At 48.4% G+C, this 18,756-nt stretch overlaps 1 protein-coding gene across 1 annotated transcript; it reads right to left on the reverse strand.

Annotated features, from left to right (window-relative positions):
- Positions 1-1,140: 1,140 nt before the first annotated feature.
- LOC135551372 (GMP reductase 1-like) lies at positions 1,141-17,792 on the reverse strand. Its single transcript, XM_064982591.1, has 9 exons — positions 17,441-17,792; positions 9,254-9,373; positions 9,021-9,104; positions 8,679-8,852; positions 6,863-6,944; positions 6,473-6,579; positions 5,633-5,675; positions 3,702-3,861; positions 1,141-1,628 (listed from the first exon to the last, which is right to left on the reverse strand). Exons 1-9 carry the CDS (start codon positions 17,525-17,527, stop codon positions 1,505-1,507), a joined length of 981 nt encoding a protein of 326 aa, XP_064838663.1. The 5' UTR covers positions 17,528-17,792; the 3' UTR covers positions 1,141-1,504.
- Positions 17,793-18,756: the final 964 nt, after the last annotated feature.

Raw genomic sequence — 18,756 nt, forward strand, 5'->3', positions numbered from 1 at the left:
CAACAGCAGTATAATACAGAGATGTAGTAAGTTAAACCAACAGCAGTATAATACAGCGATGTAGTAAGTTAACCCAACAGCAGTATAATACAGCGATGTAGTAAGTTAACCCAACAGCAGTATAATACAGCGATGTAGTAAGTTAACCCAACAGCAGTATAATACAGAGATGTAGTAAGTTAACCCAACAGCAGTATAATACAGCGATGTAGTAAGTTAACCCAACAGCAGTATAATACAGCGATGTAGTAAGTTAACCCAACAGCAGTATAATACAGCGATGTAGTAAGTTAACCCAACAGCAGTATAATACAGAGATGTAGTAAGTTAACCCAACAGCAGTATAATACAGCGATGTAGTAAGTTAACCCAACAGCAGTATAATACAGAGATGTAGTAAGTTAACCCAACAGCAGTATAATACAGCGATGTAGTAAGTTAACCCACAGCAGTGTAATACAGTGAGTGAGTCCACAGTCCCGCAGTTAGTTAACCCAGCATTCCTGACATTCCTCTGCCCTGATGGTGCTTCCCTTCTCTTCCCGCCACACCCAGAACAGCACTTTCACAGTCACACAGAAAGCAGAGAAAAGCAGGCACTACCACACTGTATTAACCCTCTCAATGTGCTGAAGCCTGATCTTATTTAGTCAGACACATTAAGTGCTACTATAAAGTACAACACATCCTAACATTACATTCAGCAATGGCTTCATAAAGTTAAAGGCCAAGTGCAATCAAAAAACGTCAGTTTCCTGTGTTTTATATATTTTTCCACACTATGAGATAGGAATAATACTGTGAGATTGTGACAATTATGATAATGTCTTTTGGTGTAAGAGCTGTTTGAAAAGACCACCTGAAAAGACCACCTATTCTGGTGGCATAGAGTTTCGGCCAGCCTATAACCAGGCGGTAAATGACAGAATAGACCGATAAGAAAGAGAGTTACAAGCCTGTCTGCCAATAACAGCTAGTTTTCAGTTTTCACCTACCTACTCAGACCACTCCCAGACAGTCCTAGCAAAACAATGTATGCTAAGAAGCTATTTTGTTTCTTTTTGACCACTTTAATTGAAAACAATCACAGTGAGGAACTTCATTGTTACCCAGAAATGATTTGATATTGAGATAAAAACGTCTGCATTGGACCTTTAATATTATCAGTCTAGAGAGGAAACACCATGGAAAGCACTCAAAGCCAGCATGCAGTTATTGCAATAAGTAATATACACTGAGTATGGACAGAGTAGTAAGGTTTCAAGCAACCCTAACAGGCTCTTGCATATTTTATTTCTGCAGAGCAGACTGAATGTTTTAAATCATGTTCTGATAATATTACTCACAATTTTACATAATAACCAAATATGCAGAGCATGTTGCAACAGAGGTCCAGAGAGAAACACATTTGTAGTGATGGCGGTAGTGTGTTTTCCTGTTCGTGTGTGATTAGTGGAACATGGTGCTGGCCTGCTGTGTGACTCTGATAAAGGTGGTTCTGCGACTAAGCTCCTTCAGTTTGGCAGCTCCTACATAGGTACAGGTGGAACGGAGCCCCTAGGATATCTCTGATGGTGATCTCAACATCTCCTCTGTAAGGAACTTCCACGGTCCTACCCTCTGACGCCCTACAGAGGGAGAGGAGAACATCAGCACCAACTCAGTATATCTGATAACGCTGAGACAATGTTCAAGCAACATCATGGTGATGTTACTGATCACGATTACAAATCATTTTTATTCAGATGACACTTAAACTTTGCCTTTTACATCACATTGGTAGCAGCAGTTGGATTTTGAATAACAAAGGTGGGTAAAATAAATGTATTTCACGGGGTATTATACAACAAAAAACGAAGATACCATGCAACTTCACATTAACAAGTTCAATCTTCTAAGGACTAATTCTCCATCTGCCCCCTCACAGTTACATTCAACAGATCATTTAGCAGGCCCCCTCACAATAACAGCCAATAGGTCATTTAGCAGGCCCCATCACAATAACAGCCAATATGTCATTTAGCAGGCCACCTCACAGTAACATCCAATAGGTCATTTAGAAGGCCCCCTCACAGTTACATTCAACAGATCATTTAGCAGGCCACCTCACAGTAACATCCAACAGGTCATTTAGAAGGCCCCCTCACAGTTACATTCAACAGGTCATTTAGAAGGCCCCCTCACAGTTACATTCAACAGATCATTTAGCAGGCCCCCTTACAGTAACATCCAATAGGTCATTTAGAAGGCCCCATCACAATAACAGCCAATAGGTCATTTAGCAGGCCCCATCACAATAACAGCCAATATGTAATTTAGCAGGCCCCCTCACAATAACAGCCAATATGTCATTTAGCAGGCCCCCTCACAGTAACATCCAATAGGTCATTTAGCAGGGCCCCTCACAATAACAGCCAATATGTCATTTAGCAGGCCCCATCACAATAACATTCAATAGGTCATTTAGCAGACCCCCTCACAATAACATCCAATAGGTCATTTAGCAGGGCCCCTCACAATAACATCCAATAGGTCATTTAGCAGGCCTCCTCACAGTAACATTCAATAGATCATTTAGCAGGCCCCCTCACAGTTGCATTCAACAGGTCATTTAGCAGGCCCCCTCACAATAACATCCAATAGGTAATTTAGCAAGCCCCCTCACAGTAACATTTAACAGGTCATTTAGCAGGCCCCCTCACAGTTACATCCAACAGGTTATTTAGCAGGCCCCCTCAGAGTTACATTCAACAGGTTATTTAGCAGGCCCCCTCAGAGTTACATTCAACAGATCATTTAGCAGGCCCCCTCACAGTTACATCCAACAGGTCATTTAGCAGGCCCCCTCACAGTTACATGCAATAGATCATTCAGCAGGCCCCCTCACAGTTACATGCAATAGATCATTTAGCAGGCCCCCTCACAGTTACATTCAACAGGTCATTTAGCAGGCCCCCTCACAGTTACATTCAACAGGTCATTTAGCAGGCCCCCTCACAGTTACATGCAATAGATCATTTAGCAGGCCCCCTCACAGTTACATCCAACAGGTCATTTAGCAGGCCCCCTCACAGTTACATTCAACAGATCATTTAGCAGGCCCCCTCACAGTTACATCCAACAGGTCATTTAGCAGGCCCCCTCACAGTTACATGCAATAGATCATTTAGCAGGCCCCCTCACAGTTACATGCAATAGATCATTTAGCAGGCCCCCTCACAGTTACATTCAACAGATCATTTAGCAGGCCCCCTCACAGTTACATTCAACAGATCATTTAGCAGGCCCCCTCACAGTTACATCCAATAGGTCATTTAGCAGGCCCCCTCACAGTTACATCCAACAGGTCATTTAGCAGGCCCCCTCACATTAACATTCAACAGATCATTTAGCAGGCCGCCTCACAGTAACATTCAACAGGTCATTTAGCAGGCTCCCTCACAGTTACATCTAACAGGTCATTTAGCAGGCCCTCACGATAACATTCAACAGGTCATTTAGAAGGCCCCCTCACAGTTACATCCAACATGTCATTTATCAGGCCCCCTCACCGTAACATTCAATAGATCATTTATCCGGCCCCCTCACAGTAACATCCAACAGGTCATTTAGCAGGCCTCTTCACAGTAACATTCAACAGGTCATTTAGCATGCTCTTGCCCATATTGACAGATAGTGGTTGGTAGGTGACTGTGTCTCACCTGTACTCGGCCACTCCCCCTACGTATTTCTTCATGGCGGTGTCTGAGCTCATCCCGTAGAACAGTTTGACCTTCTTGCCATCCTTCTGGACGACCTCACCCAGACACTGGTCGTGTCCCGCCAGCATGCCCCCCATCATCACAAAGTCAGCCCCTGCACCTGTGGATGAGGATGGAAGCCAATCAGCAACCAGCCAAGGACAAGTTCAGGTAGTTCAAAATGGTGTCTCCTCGTTGAACAAGGCCCTACTGTAACTTCTTATGGCTGCAGGGGCAGTATTGAGTAGCTTGGATGAAAGGTGCCCAGAGTAAACGGCCTGCTCCTCAGTCCCAGTTGCTAATATATGCATATTATTATTAGCATTAGATATAAAACACTCTGAAGTTTCTAAATCTGTTTGAATGATGTCTGTGAGTATAACAGAACTTGAATGGCAGGCAATAACCTGAGAAGAAATCCAAACAGGAAGTGGGAAATCTGAGATTGGTCGATTTTCAACCCAGACCCTATTGAATACACAGTGGGATATTGGTTATGTTGCACTTCCTAAGGCTTCCACTAGATGTCAACCGTCTTTAGAAACTTGAATGAGGCTTCTACTGTGATGTGGGGCCAGATGGGAGCTCTTTGAGTCAGTGGTCTGGCTGAGAGCCAGGTCCTGGTCATGTGCATTTCACATGATAGCGACCTGCGTTCCATGGCTTTTCTACAGACAATGGAATTCTCCGGTTGGAATGTTATTGAAGATTTATGATAACAACACCCTAAAGATTGATTCTATACTTAGTTTGAAATGTTTCTAAGACCTGTAATATAACTTTTTTAAGTTTTCGTCCGACGTTCGGCTGGACCTGCACGAGCGTTTGGATAGGTGTACTAAACGCCCTAACAAAAGTAGCTACTTGGACATAAATAATGGACATTATCAAACAAAACAAACATTTATTGTGGAACTAGGATTCATGGGAGTGCATTCTGATGAATATCATCAAAGGGAATACTCATAATGTTATTTCTGATTTCTGTTGACTCCAACATGGCGGATACATTTTTTTCTTTTTCTGAGTCTCAGATTATAGCATGGTTTGCTTTTTCCGTAATAAAAAAAATCTGACACAGTGGTTGCATTAAGGAGAGGTATATCTATATTTCCATGTCTAACAATTGTATTTTCATCAACATTTATCATGAGTATTTCTGTAAAATGATATGGCTCTGCAATATCACTGGATGTTTTTGGAACTAGTGAACATAACGCGCCAATGTATACTGAGATGTTTTAATATAAATATGAACTTTATCAAACAAAACATACATGTATTGTGTAACATGAAGTCCTATGAGTGTCATCTGATGAAGATCATCAAAGGTTAGTGATGAATTTTATCTCTATTTGTGCTTTTTGTGACTCCTCTCTTTGGCTGGAAAAATGGCTGTGTTTTTCTGTGAGTTGGTGGTGACCTAACATAATCGTTTGTGGTGCTTTCGCTGTAAAGCCTATTTGAAATCGGACACTGTGGTGGGATTAACAACAAGATTACCTTTAAAACGGTATTAAATACATGTATGTTTGAGGAATTTTAATTATGAGATTTCTGTTGTTTTGAATTTGGCGCCCTACACTTTCACTGGCTGTTGTCATATCGATCCCGTTAACGGATTGCAGCCCTAAGAAGTTTTAATATAGTCTAACGACCATTCACACTCGATGTACTAAAGGCAGTTATGAAGTCAGGTGGTTCTGTTAGGATAGTGTCTGCTGGTTTTTGTTTTTTCCTTCCAATTAAGACCGAGACAACCAGGTGAGGGGAGTTCCTTACTAATCAGTGACCTTAATTCATCAATCAAGTACAAGGCATGAGCTAAAACCTGCAGACACTCGGCCCTCTGGTGGAATGTGTTTGACACGTGTGTTAGGGGGTCCACATACCAAAAGCTTTAGCCACGTCACCTGGGCAACTGCAGCCACCATCCTGTGGAAGAGAAATACATTGTTGGTGTTGTCCAGCTTTTACATTTTAATGTGGTCATCACTTTGCAATTTCAATAATGGTTAAGAGCGTTGGGCCAGTAAACGAAAGGTTGCTAGATCGAATCCCCGCGCTGACAAGGTAAATATCTGTCATTATGGCCTGAATAAGGCAGTTAACCCACTGTTCTTAGGCCGTCATTGTAAATAAGAATTTGTTCTTAGCTGACTTGCCTATTTAAAAAATCAAATAAAAATGTTTGCTTCTTTCCATTTGCAAGACTAATACTGCCCTCTAGAGGTAACACGTTGCTACAGAGATCGCACCAAAATGTGTTTGTCATGGCTGCTTCTGTATTACAAATAGAGAGATGCCTCAAACAACTGGTCATCCAATACTTTGTCAGTCCCTGAGCCAACCACAAGACAACTTAATAGAGAGATGATTCAAACAACTGTCATCCAATACTTTGTCAGTCCCTGACCCAACCCCAAGACAACTTAATAGAGAGATGACTCAAACAACTGTCATCCAATACTTTGTCAGTCCCTGACCCAACCCCAAGACAACTTAATAGAGAGATGACTCAAACAACTGTCATCCAATACTTTGTCAGTCCCTGAGCCAACCCCAAGACAACTTAATAGAAAGATGACTCAAACAACTGTCATCCAATACTTTGTCAGTCCCTGAGCCAACCCCAAGACAACTTAATAGAGAGATGCCTCAAACAACTGGATAGCATATCTACAGTCTAGTGTGTGTATTCAAAGGCAATGAGGGGGGAGGGGGGGTCTCACTGAGATAATATGTCCCTTGAGGCCGTGGGCGGAGTCTGCACACTCGATAACAGCGCTGAGCTGAGGGTAGCCCACCCCGGTCTTGATACGGGTTGTGCACACTGAGCCTGTCAATAGAGACGTTATTCATTATTACTGTTACATATCAAAGAAGTTCATTAATACAACACCATAATATAGTCTATTGTAATTCCTCACCCCGGTCATTACAACATCCCTTTATGCTACATTAGAGGATTTATTGAATGTCTTTGTTTGTTGCCCGAAGCAGTTAGGTAGCTTGGCGTGTGTGTAGAGATGGAACAGATGTGGACAGTCTCCTTGCCTCCGGGAACACTTAGATTTATGCACCCACCTTGCCAGGGGGAACACTTTGACTGACGCACCCACCTGGCCCGATGCCCACTTTGATGATGTCAGCGCCAGAGAGAATGAGCTCTTCCACCATCTCCCCTGTTACCACGTTACCAGCCTGCGCATACACGCACACACATACACACATACACACACACATACACACACACACACACACACACACACACACACACACACACACACACACACACTCACAGGGAAAATAAAGAGACACAGGCCTCCAGGTTAGATAATAGTAATTATTAGGACACTTCTGTCTTGTTAAACAGACCAAGGAACAACCTCAAACCCTCCATGACCTTTTAGAGGGTACAACCTCATACCCTCCATGACCTTTTAGTAGGAACAACCTCATACCCTCCATGACCTTTTAGTAGGAACAACCTCACACCCTCCATGACCTTTTAGTAGGAACAACCTCATACCCTCCATGACCTTTTAGTAGGAACAACCTCACACCCTCCATGACCTTTTAGAGGGTACAACCTCATACCCTCCATGACCTTTTAGTAGGAACAACCTCATACCCTCCATGACCTTTTAGTAGGAACAACCTCACACCCTCCATGACCTTTTAGAGGGTACAACCTCATACCCTCCATGACCTTTTAGTAGGAACAACCTCAAACCCTCCATGACATTTTAGAAGGAACAACCTCAAACCCTCCATGACCTTTTAGAGGGTACAACCTCATACCCTCCATGACCTTTTAGTAGGAACAACCTCATACCCTCCATGACCTTTTAGTAGGAACAACCTCACACCCTCCATGAACTTTTAGAAGGAACAACCTCATACCCTCCATTACCTTTTAGAAGGAACAACCTCACACCCTCCATTACCTTTTATAAGGAACAACCTCACACCCTCCATGACCAAGGTACAACCTCATACCCTCCATGACCTTTTAGAAGGAACAACCTCACACCCTCTATGACCTTTTAGAAGGTACAACCTCATACCCTCCATGACCTTTTAGAAGGAACAACCTCATACCCTCCATAACCTTTTAGAAGGAACAACCTCACACCCTCCATTACCTTTTATAAGGAACAACCTCACACCCTCCATGACCAAGGTACAACCTCATACCCTCCATGACCTTTTAGAAGGAACAACCTCACACCCTCTATGACCTTTTAGAAGGTACAACCTCATACCCTCCATGACCTTTTAGAAGGAACAACCTCACGCCCTCCATGACCTTTTAGAAGGTACAACCTCACACCCTCCATGACCAAGGTACAAACTCATACCCTCCATGACCTTTTAGAAGGAACAACTTCATACCCTCCATGACCTTTTAGAAGGTACAACCTCACACCTTTCATGACCTATTAAAATTCTTTATACATACATACATGAAGCAAGCAGAAGACATAAAACAAACTGTTGTGGTTGACTAAGGCTGTGTTTATACAGGCAGCCCAATTCTGATATTTTGCCCAGCTATTGGCCCAGCTTTTGCCCAGCTATTGTGTAAACGCAGCCAAAGAGACATCTTTGCCATGTGTAGATGCAATGGCTACAACGTGGGCACCATCAGAATGTGGATAAGATCAGGATAAAAGGATGCATGTTAGAACCAGGTATAAACAAGGCAATGGTAACTATCAAGGGCTCAAGACTTGAATGGCAAACTATTTCCTGATCATCCGCCAGCTAAAGATAGATCATGATGTGGACACATAATACATATAAACCTGGATTAAACTATATATATTTTGTATATCTGTATTCATGTTTGCTCAAATGTATTATTAATAAACAAAGAACATTTGATCACTAAGCTAAAATCCATAAAGAAAATGCAGAGAACTCTCATCTTACCATGATGGTGTGTTTGGGGAACTTGTCCCTGACGGTTTTCACGAATTCCACAAAGTACTCTGAGTAACCGTTGGCAACGTCCAGACAGATGTATTTTATGTCAGGGATAGCCTCCAAGATCTCACACAGTCTCTCTAGATCAGCCTTACCGCTGCCAGAGCTGGCTGCTATGTGCTGGAGGTCAACAATACAATAATGCAGTATGAGCAATTCATTCAATCAAAACACTTCATTAATCCCCAAGAGGAAATGACTTTAGTACTTTACAAGCCTCAGACACCATAGACGATGTTCACACCATGGGGGACATGAAAGAGTATCTGTGGGGACTTCCTGTTTTACCTCTAAGCATTCTGGGTGGTTGACTGCAAAGGTCTTCCACTCATCCAGTGAGTAGTGCTTCTGCATAGCCGTGAAGAGTGTGTGCTGGAGGGAGATATGGAGAGAGAGTCAGTCAGTCTGTCAGTCCGTCCGTTTATCCGTCAGCCAGTCAGTCAGTCAGCCAGTCAGTCAGTCAGTCAGTCAGCCAGTCAGAGTGGGATGAAAGTGAAAGACTGTCAGTGTGTTACTCTCACCTTGCTGAGGACCCGGGCCATCTCAAAGGTCCCTGTGGTGTCCATGTTGGCAGCGATGATGGGGATGCCATGGTAGGTCTGCTTAGAGTTACGGAATGTGAACGTCCTTGCCAGGTCAACCTGAAAGCATTGAGATATATGTTGATTTAGCATGCAGACACAAGTGGACATCAAGCCAGGGTTAGGGTTAGTGATATCCTGTCGTCATGTGAAGGCCTTTCTGGGCTTGAGTTAAACTGAGTGGAGTATGAGTCAGCTCAGTGCTACAGTTACAACCAGGCTTGGGCCCGAGGCCAAGCCAGGAGCTCAATTTAATCACCCCCCAGAACAGAGGAGGTGGATACGGGATGTAATACAATGATGGACCTGATTAAATAGGGACCTCCTCCACAGGGTTCTTCACGATTAGGGATCTTTGACCGCAGCCTGGATAACCTATTTTTAGAGGAGGTCTGAGTACAGTACATCATGCAGGCAAAAAACACAAGTTATTAAAACACCCGTATTACTTCCTGAAAGGTAAAAGCTACCTGATTCCACCTGATACCAATGGCCTGTACCTTAATCTCCCTGACCCAAAGTACAGGCCAAGGCCTTCGATAAACACACAGTAGGATGGGTTACATACTGTACACCAGCGTGAGGGTGAAGCTTCAGGCTTTATCCAACTCACAATATGTGTCTGTGCTGCTGAGACAGAGAACAATTCACTGTGTTGAAGGGGATGTGCTGAATCATTTAGATTAGCTCTGGCAGCCTGTAACCGGACCCCTGGTGATCTCAGAGAGCGAGACAGAGAGAGCGAGAGAGAGAGAGAGAGATTGGCCAAGGGTATCAGGTATTGCACAGCTCAAAGCTCTGTCTATTCAGCGGCAGGTTGATTGGTTGGTTCTTATCTAGGAGCTCAGTTGGCTGGAGAGTGACTGACTGGTTTAAACATGGTTCTCTAAAAAGGACATCACTCATAGCTTGACACCAGTAAGTGTTTGCTGATCAATAGCTAATATTTATTTAACTCCCACCAAAAGTGAATATAATTTCTGCTGAAATTGCCAGCCTCCTCTTCATTTCACAGACAGCACTTACTGTTTCATCTCCATATTAAATTACTCCCTCGAGGGGAGCAACATTTTATAGCCCCACATTTCATTATGCCAGTATTACATGTCCAGTCAAGGAGACATGGGGCTGGACGGTGGGAGAGGTGAGAGTATGAATTACCAATGTTCCGGTTAGATGAAAAAACTCCCTCTGCCTCTGCTCTGTTGCTGTGAATTCCTCCCAACAGGAAATCAATAAGTCACAGAGCGTTTCCTGTGAACTCCACCTGTGACTGGACGTCCACTAGTCTCTCTGTTTAATGGGGTTTCAGTGGCCTGTGTCTCTTTCGCTTCTCTCTCTCTTTCTCTCTCCCTCTTCTTCTCCCTCTCCCTCTTCTTCTCCCTCTCCCTCTCCCCTCTTCTCTCTCTCCCTCTCCCTCTTCTTCTCCCTCTCCCTCTTCTTCTCCCTCTCCCTCTCCCTCTTCTTCTCTCTCTCCCTCTCCCTCTTCTTCTCCCTCTCCCTCTTCTTCTCCTCCCTCCCTCTCTCTCTCTCTCCCTCTTCTCCTCTCCCTCTCCCTCTCCTCTTCTTCTCCCTCTCCCTCTCTCTCCTCTTCTTCTCCCTCTCCCTCTCCCTCTCCTCTTCTTCTCCCTCTCCCTCTCTCTCTCCCTCTTCTTCTCTCTCCCCTCTCCCTCTTCCCCCTCTCTCTCCCTCTTCTTCTCCCTCTCCCTCTCCCTCTCCCTCTTCTTCTCCCTCTCCCTCTCCCTCTTCCCCTCTCTCTCCCTGTTCTTCTCCCTCTCCCTCTCCCTCTTCTTCTCCTTCTCCTCTTCTTCTCCCTCTCCCTCTTCTTCTCCCTCTCCCTCTCTCTCTCCCTCTTCTTCTCTCTCTCCCTCTCCCTCTCCCCCTCTCTCTCCCTCTTCTTCTCCCTCTCCCTCTTCTTCTCCCTCTCCCTATTCTTCTCCCTCTCCTTCTCCCTCTCCTAGATCAATAGCCCTGAGAGAGGACTAATGGTAGGTGCCTGGCCCCACTGTGGTCTCAGCCCTGGAGTGACTATGGCTGTAGATCACCTGGACTAAAGCTAGAAAGCAGGGGGGCTGGGAGGCAGAGGGGCTGGGAGGCAGGGAGGCTGGGTGTTTGGGGTTGGAGCAGGGAGTCTGGGAGCTGGGCTGGAAAGAAGGGAGGCTGGGAGCTGGGCTGGAAATGAGGGAGGCTTGGAGCTGGGCTGGTGGTCAAGGAGGCTGGGAGCTGGGCTGGGGGGCTGGGAGGCTGGGAGCTGGGCTGGGGGGCAGGGAGGCTGGGAGCTGGGCTGGGGGGCAGGGAGGCTGGGAGCTGGGCTGGAAGGGAGGGAGGGAGGCTTGGAGCTGGGCTGGTGGTCAAGGAGGATGGTAGTTGGGCTGGGGGGTTGGGGTTGAAGTAGGGATGCTGGGATCTGGGCTGGAAACTGGGAGGCAGGGAGCTGGGCTGGGGGGTTGAGGTTGTAGCAGGGATGCTGGGATCTGGGCTGGGGGGCTGGGAGGCAGGGAGCTGGGCCGGGGGCTTGGAGGCAGGGAGCTAGGCTGGGGGGCTTGGAGGCTGGGAGCTGGGCTTGGGGGCTTGGAGGCAGGGAGCTGGGCTGGGGGGCTTGGAGGCAGGGTGCTGGGCTGGGGGGCTTGGAGGCTGGGAGCTGGGCTGGGGGGCTTGGAGGCTGGGAGCTGGACTGGGGGGCTTTGAGGCTGGGAGCTGGGCTGGGGAGCTTTGAGGCTGGGAGCTGGGCTGGGGGCTTGGAGGCTGGGAGCTGGGCTGGAGGGCTTGGAGGCTGGGAGCTGGGCTGGAGGGCTTGGAAGCTGGGAGCTGGGCTGGGGGGCTTGGAGGCTGAGAGCTGGGCTGGGGGGCTTGGAGGCTTGGAGCTGGGCTGGGGGGCTTGTAGGCTTGGAGCTGGGATGGGGGGCTTGGAGCCTGGGAGCTGTGCTGGAGGGCTTGGGGGCTGGGCTAGAGGGCTGGGGGGCTTGGAGGCTGGGAGCTGGGTTGGAGGGCTGGGGGGCTTGGAGGCTGGGCTGGAGGGCGTGGAGGCTGGGAGCTGGGCTGGGGGGCAGGGAGGCTGGGAGCTGGGCTGGAAGGGAGGGAGGGAGGCTTGGAGCTGGGCTGGTGGTCAAGGAGGATGGTAGTTGGGCTGGGGGTTGGGTTGAAGTAGGGATGCTGGGATCTGGGCTGAAAACTGGGAGTCAGGGAGCTGGGCTGGGGGTTGAGGTTGTAGCAGGGATGCTGGGATCTGGGCTGGGGGGCTGGGAGGCAGGGAGCTGGGCCGGGGGCTTGAGGCAGGGAGCTACGCTGGGGGCTTGGAGGCTGGGAGCTGGGCTGGGGGCTTGGAGGCAGGGAGCTGGGCTGGGGGGGCTTGGAGGCAGGGTGCTGGGCTGGGGGGGGTTGGAGGCTGGGAGCTGGGCTGGGGGCTTGGAAGCTGGGCTGGGGGGCTTGGAGGCTGGGAGCTGGACTGGGGGGCTTTGAGGCTGGGAGCTGGGCTGGGGAGCTTTGAGGCTGGGAGCTGGGCTGGGGGGCTTGGAGGCTGGGAGCTGGGCTGGAGGGCTTGGAGGCTGGGAGCTGGGCTGGGGGGCTTGGAGGCTGAGAGCTGGGCTGGGGGGCTTGGAGGCTTGGAGCTGGGCTGGGGGGCTTGTTGGCTTGGAGCTGGGCTGGGGGGCTTGGAGCCTGGGAGCTGGGCTGGAGGGCTTGGAGGCTGGGCTGGAGGGCTGGGGGCTTGGAGGCTGGGAGCTGGGTTGGAGGGCTGGGGGGCTTGGAGGCTGGGCTGGAGGGCGTGGAGGCTGGGAGCTGGGCTGGAGGGCTGGGGGGCTTGGAGAATGGGAGCTGGGAGCTGGAGGGCAGGGGTTGGAGCAGGGATGCTGGGGATGCAGGTCAGTCCATCACTGTAGGCCCATTAAATAGCCTGACAAAGCGGGGAACTCCGGCCTCCCACTGCACACCAACCTGGACTCAGGCGTAGATGTGACATATTAAATGTAAATCTGTCTCCCTCCATTTAGTATGATATGTTACGTTTTGTATGGTATGTATTAATTTGTGGATGTCCATCATCCATTTCGTGTGATATGTTACTAATTACTATTCGGATGATATGTTACGAATTTAAATGTGTTGTAGCCAACGTTAGCTAGGTGGTTAACATTAGCTCGGCTAGGATTATGGTTAGGGATTAAGGTTATGGTTAAGGTTAAAGATTAAGGTTAGGGGTAAATTTTAGGGGTTAAGGTTTCTGTCTTATGTAGCTTATGTAGCTTTGTCTCAGGATGGTAAGTTGGTGGTTGAAGATATCCCTCTAGTGGTGTGGGGGCTGTGCTTTGGCAAAGTGGGTGGGGTTATATCCTTCCTGTTTGGCCCTGTCCGGTGTCCTCGGGTGGGGCCACAGTGTCTCCTGACCCCTCCTGTCTCAGCCTCCAGTATTTATGCTGCAGTAGTGTATGTGTCAGGGGGCTGGGGTCAGTTTGTTATATCTGGAGTACTTCTCCTGTCCAATTCGGTGTCCTGTGTGAATCTAAGTGTGCGTTCTCTAATTCTCTCCTTCACTCTCTCGGAGGACCTGAGCCCTAGGACCATGCCCCAGGACTACCTGACATGATGACTCCTTGCTGTCCCCAGTCCACCTGGCCGTGCTGCTGCTCCAGTTTCAACTGTTCTACCTTATTATTATTCGACCATGCTGGTCATTTATGAACATTTGAACATCTTGGCCATGTTCTGTTATAATCTCTACCCGGCACAGCCAGAAGAGGACTGGCCACCCCACATAGCCTGGTTCCTCTCTAGGTTTCTTCCTAGGTTTTGGCCTTTCTAGGGAGTTTTTCCTAACCACCATGCTTCTACACCTGCATTGCTTGCTGTTTGGTATTTTAGGCTGGGTTTCTGTACAGCACTTTGAGATATCAGCTGATGTACGAAGGGCTATATAAATACATTTGATTTGATTAACCGTACCAAATGTAACATCATACTATTTTGAGTGTCACAGATTTATGTTTACTATGTCATGTCTTTCAGGTCAGGTTGTCCACACACACACACCCTGACATCATGCTGCAGTGAAGCTCAGGGAGAGAGGGAAAGAGAGGGAGGGAGGAGTCTGCACTTCAGCATCTCTTATACCATGCTGCGTGATATAGCTACCATCTCCATTCACATCTAAACACTGATCCCAACTGCTACTGCAGTCTTTTTTGCTTCCTCTTCTGCTGCAGGCTATCCAATCAATAGTACTCGGGCATGGCTGATTATCTGCATATCATTATATGTACATGATATGTCCAATCATACATTCAATACTGAAGTCTCAGTGTTAAATTGGAAGCTATTATGCGTAATGATGTAAAATACTGTAGATGTGATGTGTTGTGGATCTCAGGAGTAAACCATGTGTTATACGGTAGAAACTGTTTGACCCGGTGGCTGTCCAGAGAGACAGTAGAATACTTCAGCAGAGAAGACAAGAGCTGCCTGGCCGCAGGCACTGAATGAATGAACACTGAACAGATAGGCGGAAACAAAATGTGTACTCCCATGTTACACTCCAGTGTGTCTAGTACTCTACAGCAGATATGCATGTGTCCTATCACGCCTGTGGACCCTTGGATGTGTGTATTAAATGGTGTGTGTGTGTGTCTGGAAGTGATAAACTATTCTGGTGGGGACCAGAAGTCCCCATAAGAATAGTAAACAAACAAACATTTGACCAACTGGGGATATTGTGTTGGTACCCACAAGGTCAAATGTTATTTTTAGGGGGTTTAATGTTAAGGTTAGAATTAGTGTTAGGGTTAGAAGCTAGGTTTAGGTTTAGAGTAAAGTTTAAGGTTAGGTTTTTTGGGTTAAGGTTAGGGTTAGAGTACTGGTTAGGGAAAATAGGATTTTGAATGAGACTGAATTTTGTCCCCACAAGGTTAGCTGTACAAGACTGTGTGTGTGTGTGTGTGTTTATCTCTTTGTGTTATTCCAGTAGGCCCTCTGCATGTGGAAAATGCTCTCATTGACAGTTAACACATAGAGCTCTGCAGGACTATTTTTAAACAGATTTTCCAAGAAGCGTCCTCCTGTCTCATGTTGCCCCCTACATTGACACACAGTAAACCCTGATGCCAAACTACATGGTTTAGTGTCTGGGTTTAGTTTAAGACCCAAGAGCAAGGTAAGAGCTGACATGCCATAGGCCTAGACTGGGCTACTGGCTCATGTCTTGACATGACTGTATGCTTCTACACAGCAGGCCTAAAACAAACCCTTGTCTCTGTCACCCAAGAGAAGGTCACCGACTCCCTAAGTCCCTCCCTCTTCTTGTTCAGAATTTCTATCATGCACACATACACAACTCATACATATATTTATACTGAGTACCCTTGATCTAAATTACTCTCAAATGAATCAAGTAGTCTGACATGTCCTCCTTATTCAGATACAGTAACGAATTGTGGTTACAGATCAATAACATCAACACCAGCCACTACAAATAGTTAATAAGATGTTCCCTGTAATAATGCCAAGGACATAAACAACACACAGCGAACCAAGAGGAACACAACTTCCCCTTCCCCTTACCCCCAGTCCCTTATCCCCATTCCCAATTCCCCTACCTCCAGTCCCCTACCTCCTGTCCCCTACCGCCAGTCCCCTACCCCCATTCCCCTACCTCCTGTCCCTACCTCCAGTCCCCTTACCCCCAGTCCCTTATCCCCATTCCCAATTCCCCTACCGCCAGTCCCCTACCTCCTGTCCCCTACCGCCAGTCCCCTACCCCCAGTCCCTTATCCCCATTCCCAATTCCCCTACCGCCAGTCCCCTACCTCCTGTCCCCTAGCGCCAGTCCCCTACCCCCAGTCCCTATCCCCATTCCCAATTCCCCTATCGCCAGTCCCCTACCTCCTGTCCCCTACCGCCAGTCCCCTACCCCCATTCCCCTACCTCCTGTCCCTACCTCCAGTCCCCTACCCCCAGTCCCTTATCCCCATTCCCACCCCCCTACCGCCAGTCCCCTACCTCAGTCCCCACCGCAGTCCCCTACCTCCAGTCCCCTACCCCCAGTCCCTTATCCCCATTCCCAATTCCCCTACCGCCAGTCCCCTACCTCCTGTCCCCGACCGCCAGTCCCCTACCCCCATTCCCCTACCTCCTGTCCCTACCTCCAGTCCCCTACCCCCAGTTCCATACCCTCCTGTCCCCTACCGCCAGTCCCCTACCTCCGGTCCCCTACCCCCAGTCCCCTAACCCCAGTCCCCTACCCCCCAGTCCCCAGTCCCCTTACCCCCCAGTCCCCTACCCCCAATCTCCCATCTCCAGTCCCCTACCCCCAGTCCCCAGTCCCCTACCCCCATTCCCTCATTCCCCCTACTCCTGTCCCTGCCTCCAGTCCCCTACCCCAGTTCCATACCTCCTCCTGTCCCCTACCGCCAGTCCCCTACCTCCAGTCCCCTACCCCCAGTCCCCTAACCCCAGTCCCTTTCCCAGTCCCCTACCCCCCCATTCCCCCCTCTGTCCCCATTCTACCCACAGTTCCATACCCCAGTCCCCTACCCCCAGTCCCCTTACCCCCAGTCCCCTTACCCCCAATCCCTTACTCTAGTCACTGCACAGTCCCTACCCCCAGTCCCATACCTCCCAGTCCCCAACCTCCAGTCCCCTGACCTCCAGTCCCTACCCCCAGTTCCATACCTCTCCAGTCCCTCATCCTCAGTTTCCATACCTCCAGCCCCTACCTCCAGTCCCATACCTCCAGTCCCCTACCTCCAGTCCCATACCTCCAGTCCCCTACCAGCCCCCAGTCCCCTACCTCCAGTCCCCAACCCCCAATCCCCTACCCCCAGTCCCATACATTCAGTCCCTACCCCAGTCCCATACCATTCAGTCCCCTACCCCAGTCCCATACATTCCAGTCCTACCCCAGTCCCATACCTCCAGTCCCACACCCCAGTCATGTCAGGTCCTACTCCAGTCCCAACCCCAATCCCCTACCCCCAGTCCCATACATTCAGTCCCCTACCCCAGTCCCATACATTCAGTCCCCTACCCCCAGTCCCATACCTCCAGTCCCCTACCCCCAGTCCCATACATCCAGTCCCCTACCTCCAGTCCACGACCCACAGTCCCCTACACCCAGTCCCCAGCCCCCTCCAGGCCTACCTCTGATCTGCTCTTCAGACTGCTCCTCTTGGGTCTGAATAGGACATCCTTAAAGTCCAATTTGAGGTCTGCATCTACGCAGGGCATAGTTGCTGAGGTTGCTACAACGGAGGCTGAGTTACGGAGGATCACAGAGGAGGCTCTTCCGAGGCACCAGGTTGCTGTGGTCTTTGTAGGTCTCAAGCCCCAGCCACCAAACCCGAACCTCCAGGAGCGCAGCGTATTTATAGTGTATGGGATGCCGTCCCAGCCCAGGCCCACATGGCTTTATTTGGCGTGGCCCCGGACTCTCTTGCTCTTTCCCCTTCCCTCTCTCTCTCCCTCCTCTCCTTCTCTTTCCCCTTCCCTCTCTCTCTCTCCCTACTCTCGTCTCCTTCTCTTTCCCCTTCCCTCTCTCTCTCTCCCTCCTCTCCTTCTCTTTCCCCTTCCCTCTCCTCTTTCTTTCTTCTTTTCCCTGTCTCCCTCTCCCCTCCCTTTCCCGCGACAGAGTGGCAGCAGCAGCCGCAGAGGTGACACACATATCTTGTAAACACACACACGCCACTGCACACTGCAGTGAGACTCAGCAGCACTGCAGCCCTGTAGAGCACACCTTCTGTCCAGTAGGGGCATTACTCCCTGTGCAGCCCTGACTCTGATATCAATACCTTAAGACACAGAGAGAGAGAGAGACAGAGACAGAGAGAGAGACAAGAGAGACAAGAGAGAGAGAGGAGAGAGAGAGAGAGGAGAGAGAGGAGAGAGGAGAGAGAGAGGAGAGAGGAGAGAGGAGAGAGAGAGAGAGAGAGAGAGAGAGAGAGAGAGAGAGAGAGAGAGAGAGTGTGTTTGGGGACTATGTGGATAATCCTTATTTTCCTCTTTAAAAATAGAAATTAACGTTTTTCAATGTGTTTATTACTTTCAAATGGACCATGTCCATAAGGATCAATCCCTGCTCTAACAACGCACAAACATGGTACTTTCAGCATAATCACTTTGGCCACAAGGTGCCACAATAGCTTAAGAAATACAGCCGTGTGTGCTTCGGTACTGAACTTTGTGATACAGTTGAGCTTTTCCAGGTACTTTTCCAAGATTCGAAATCCAGGGTTGAAGTCCAGGTCAAACGCATATCTCCTCTACATAAAACTGCAATAACCTCACAGTAAATACCTAAAGTAACTACATGATATACAGTATATAGCCAACTCATGATGGTAATAACCATTTGATCTTTCACCCCTTTTACAGTATAACTTTCTTACCATAAGGAGACAGAGACACAGCACCACACTGCCCTGCCAAAAAGCAGAAATATACAGTAAATCAGCAATATA

This window comes from Oncorhynchus masou, chromosome 13 (assembly GCF_036934945.1).
Source record: "Oncorhynchus masou masou isolate Uvic2021 chromosome 13, UVic_Omas_1.1, whole genome shotgun sequence".
Taxonomy (NCBI): Eukaryota; Metazoa; Chordata; class Actinopteri; order Salmoniformes; family Salmonidae; genus Oncorhynchus; species Oncorhynchus masou.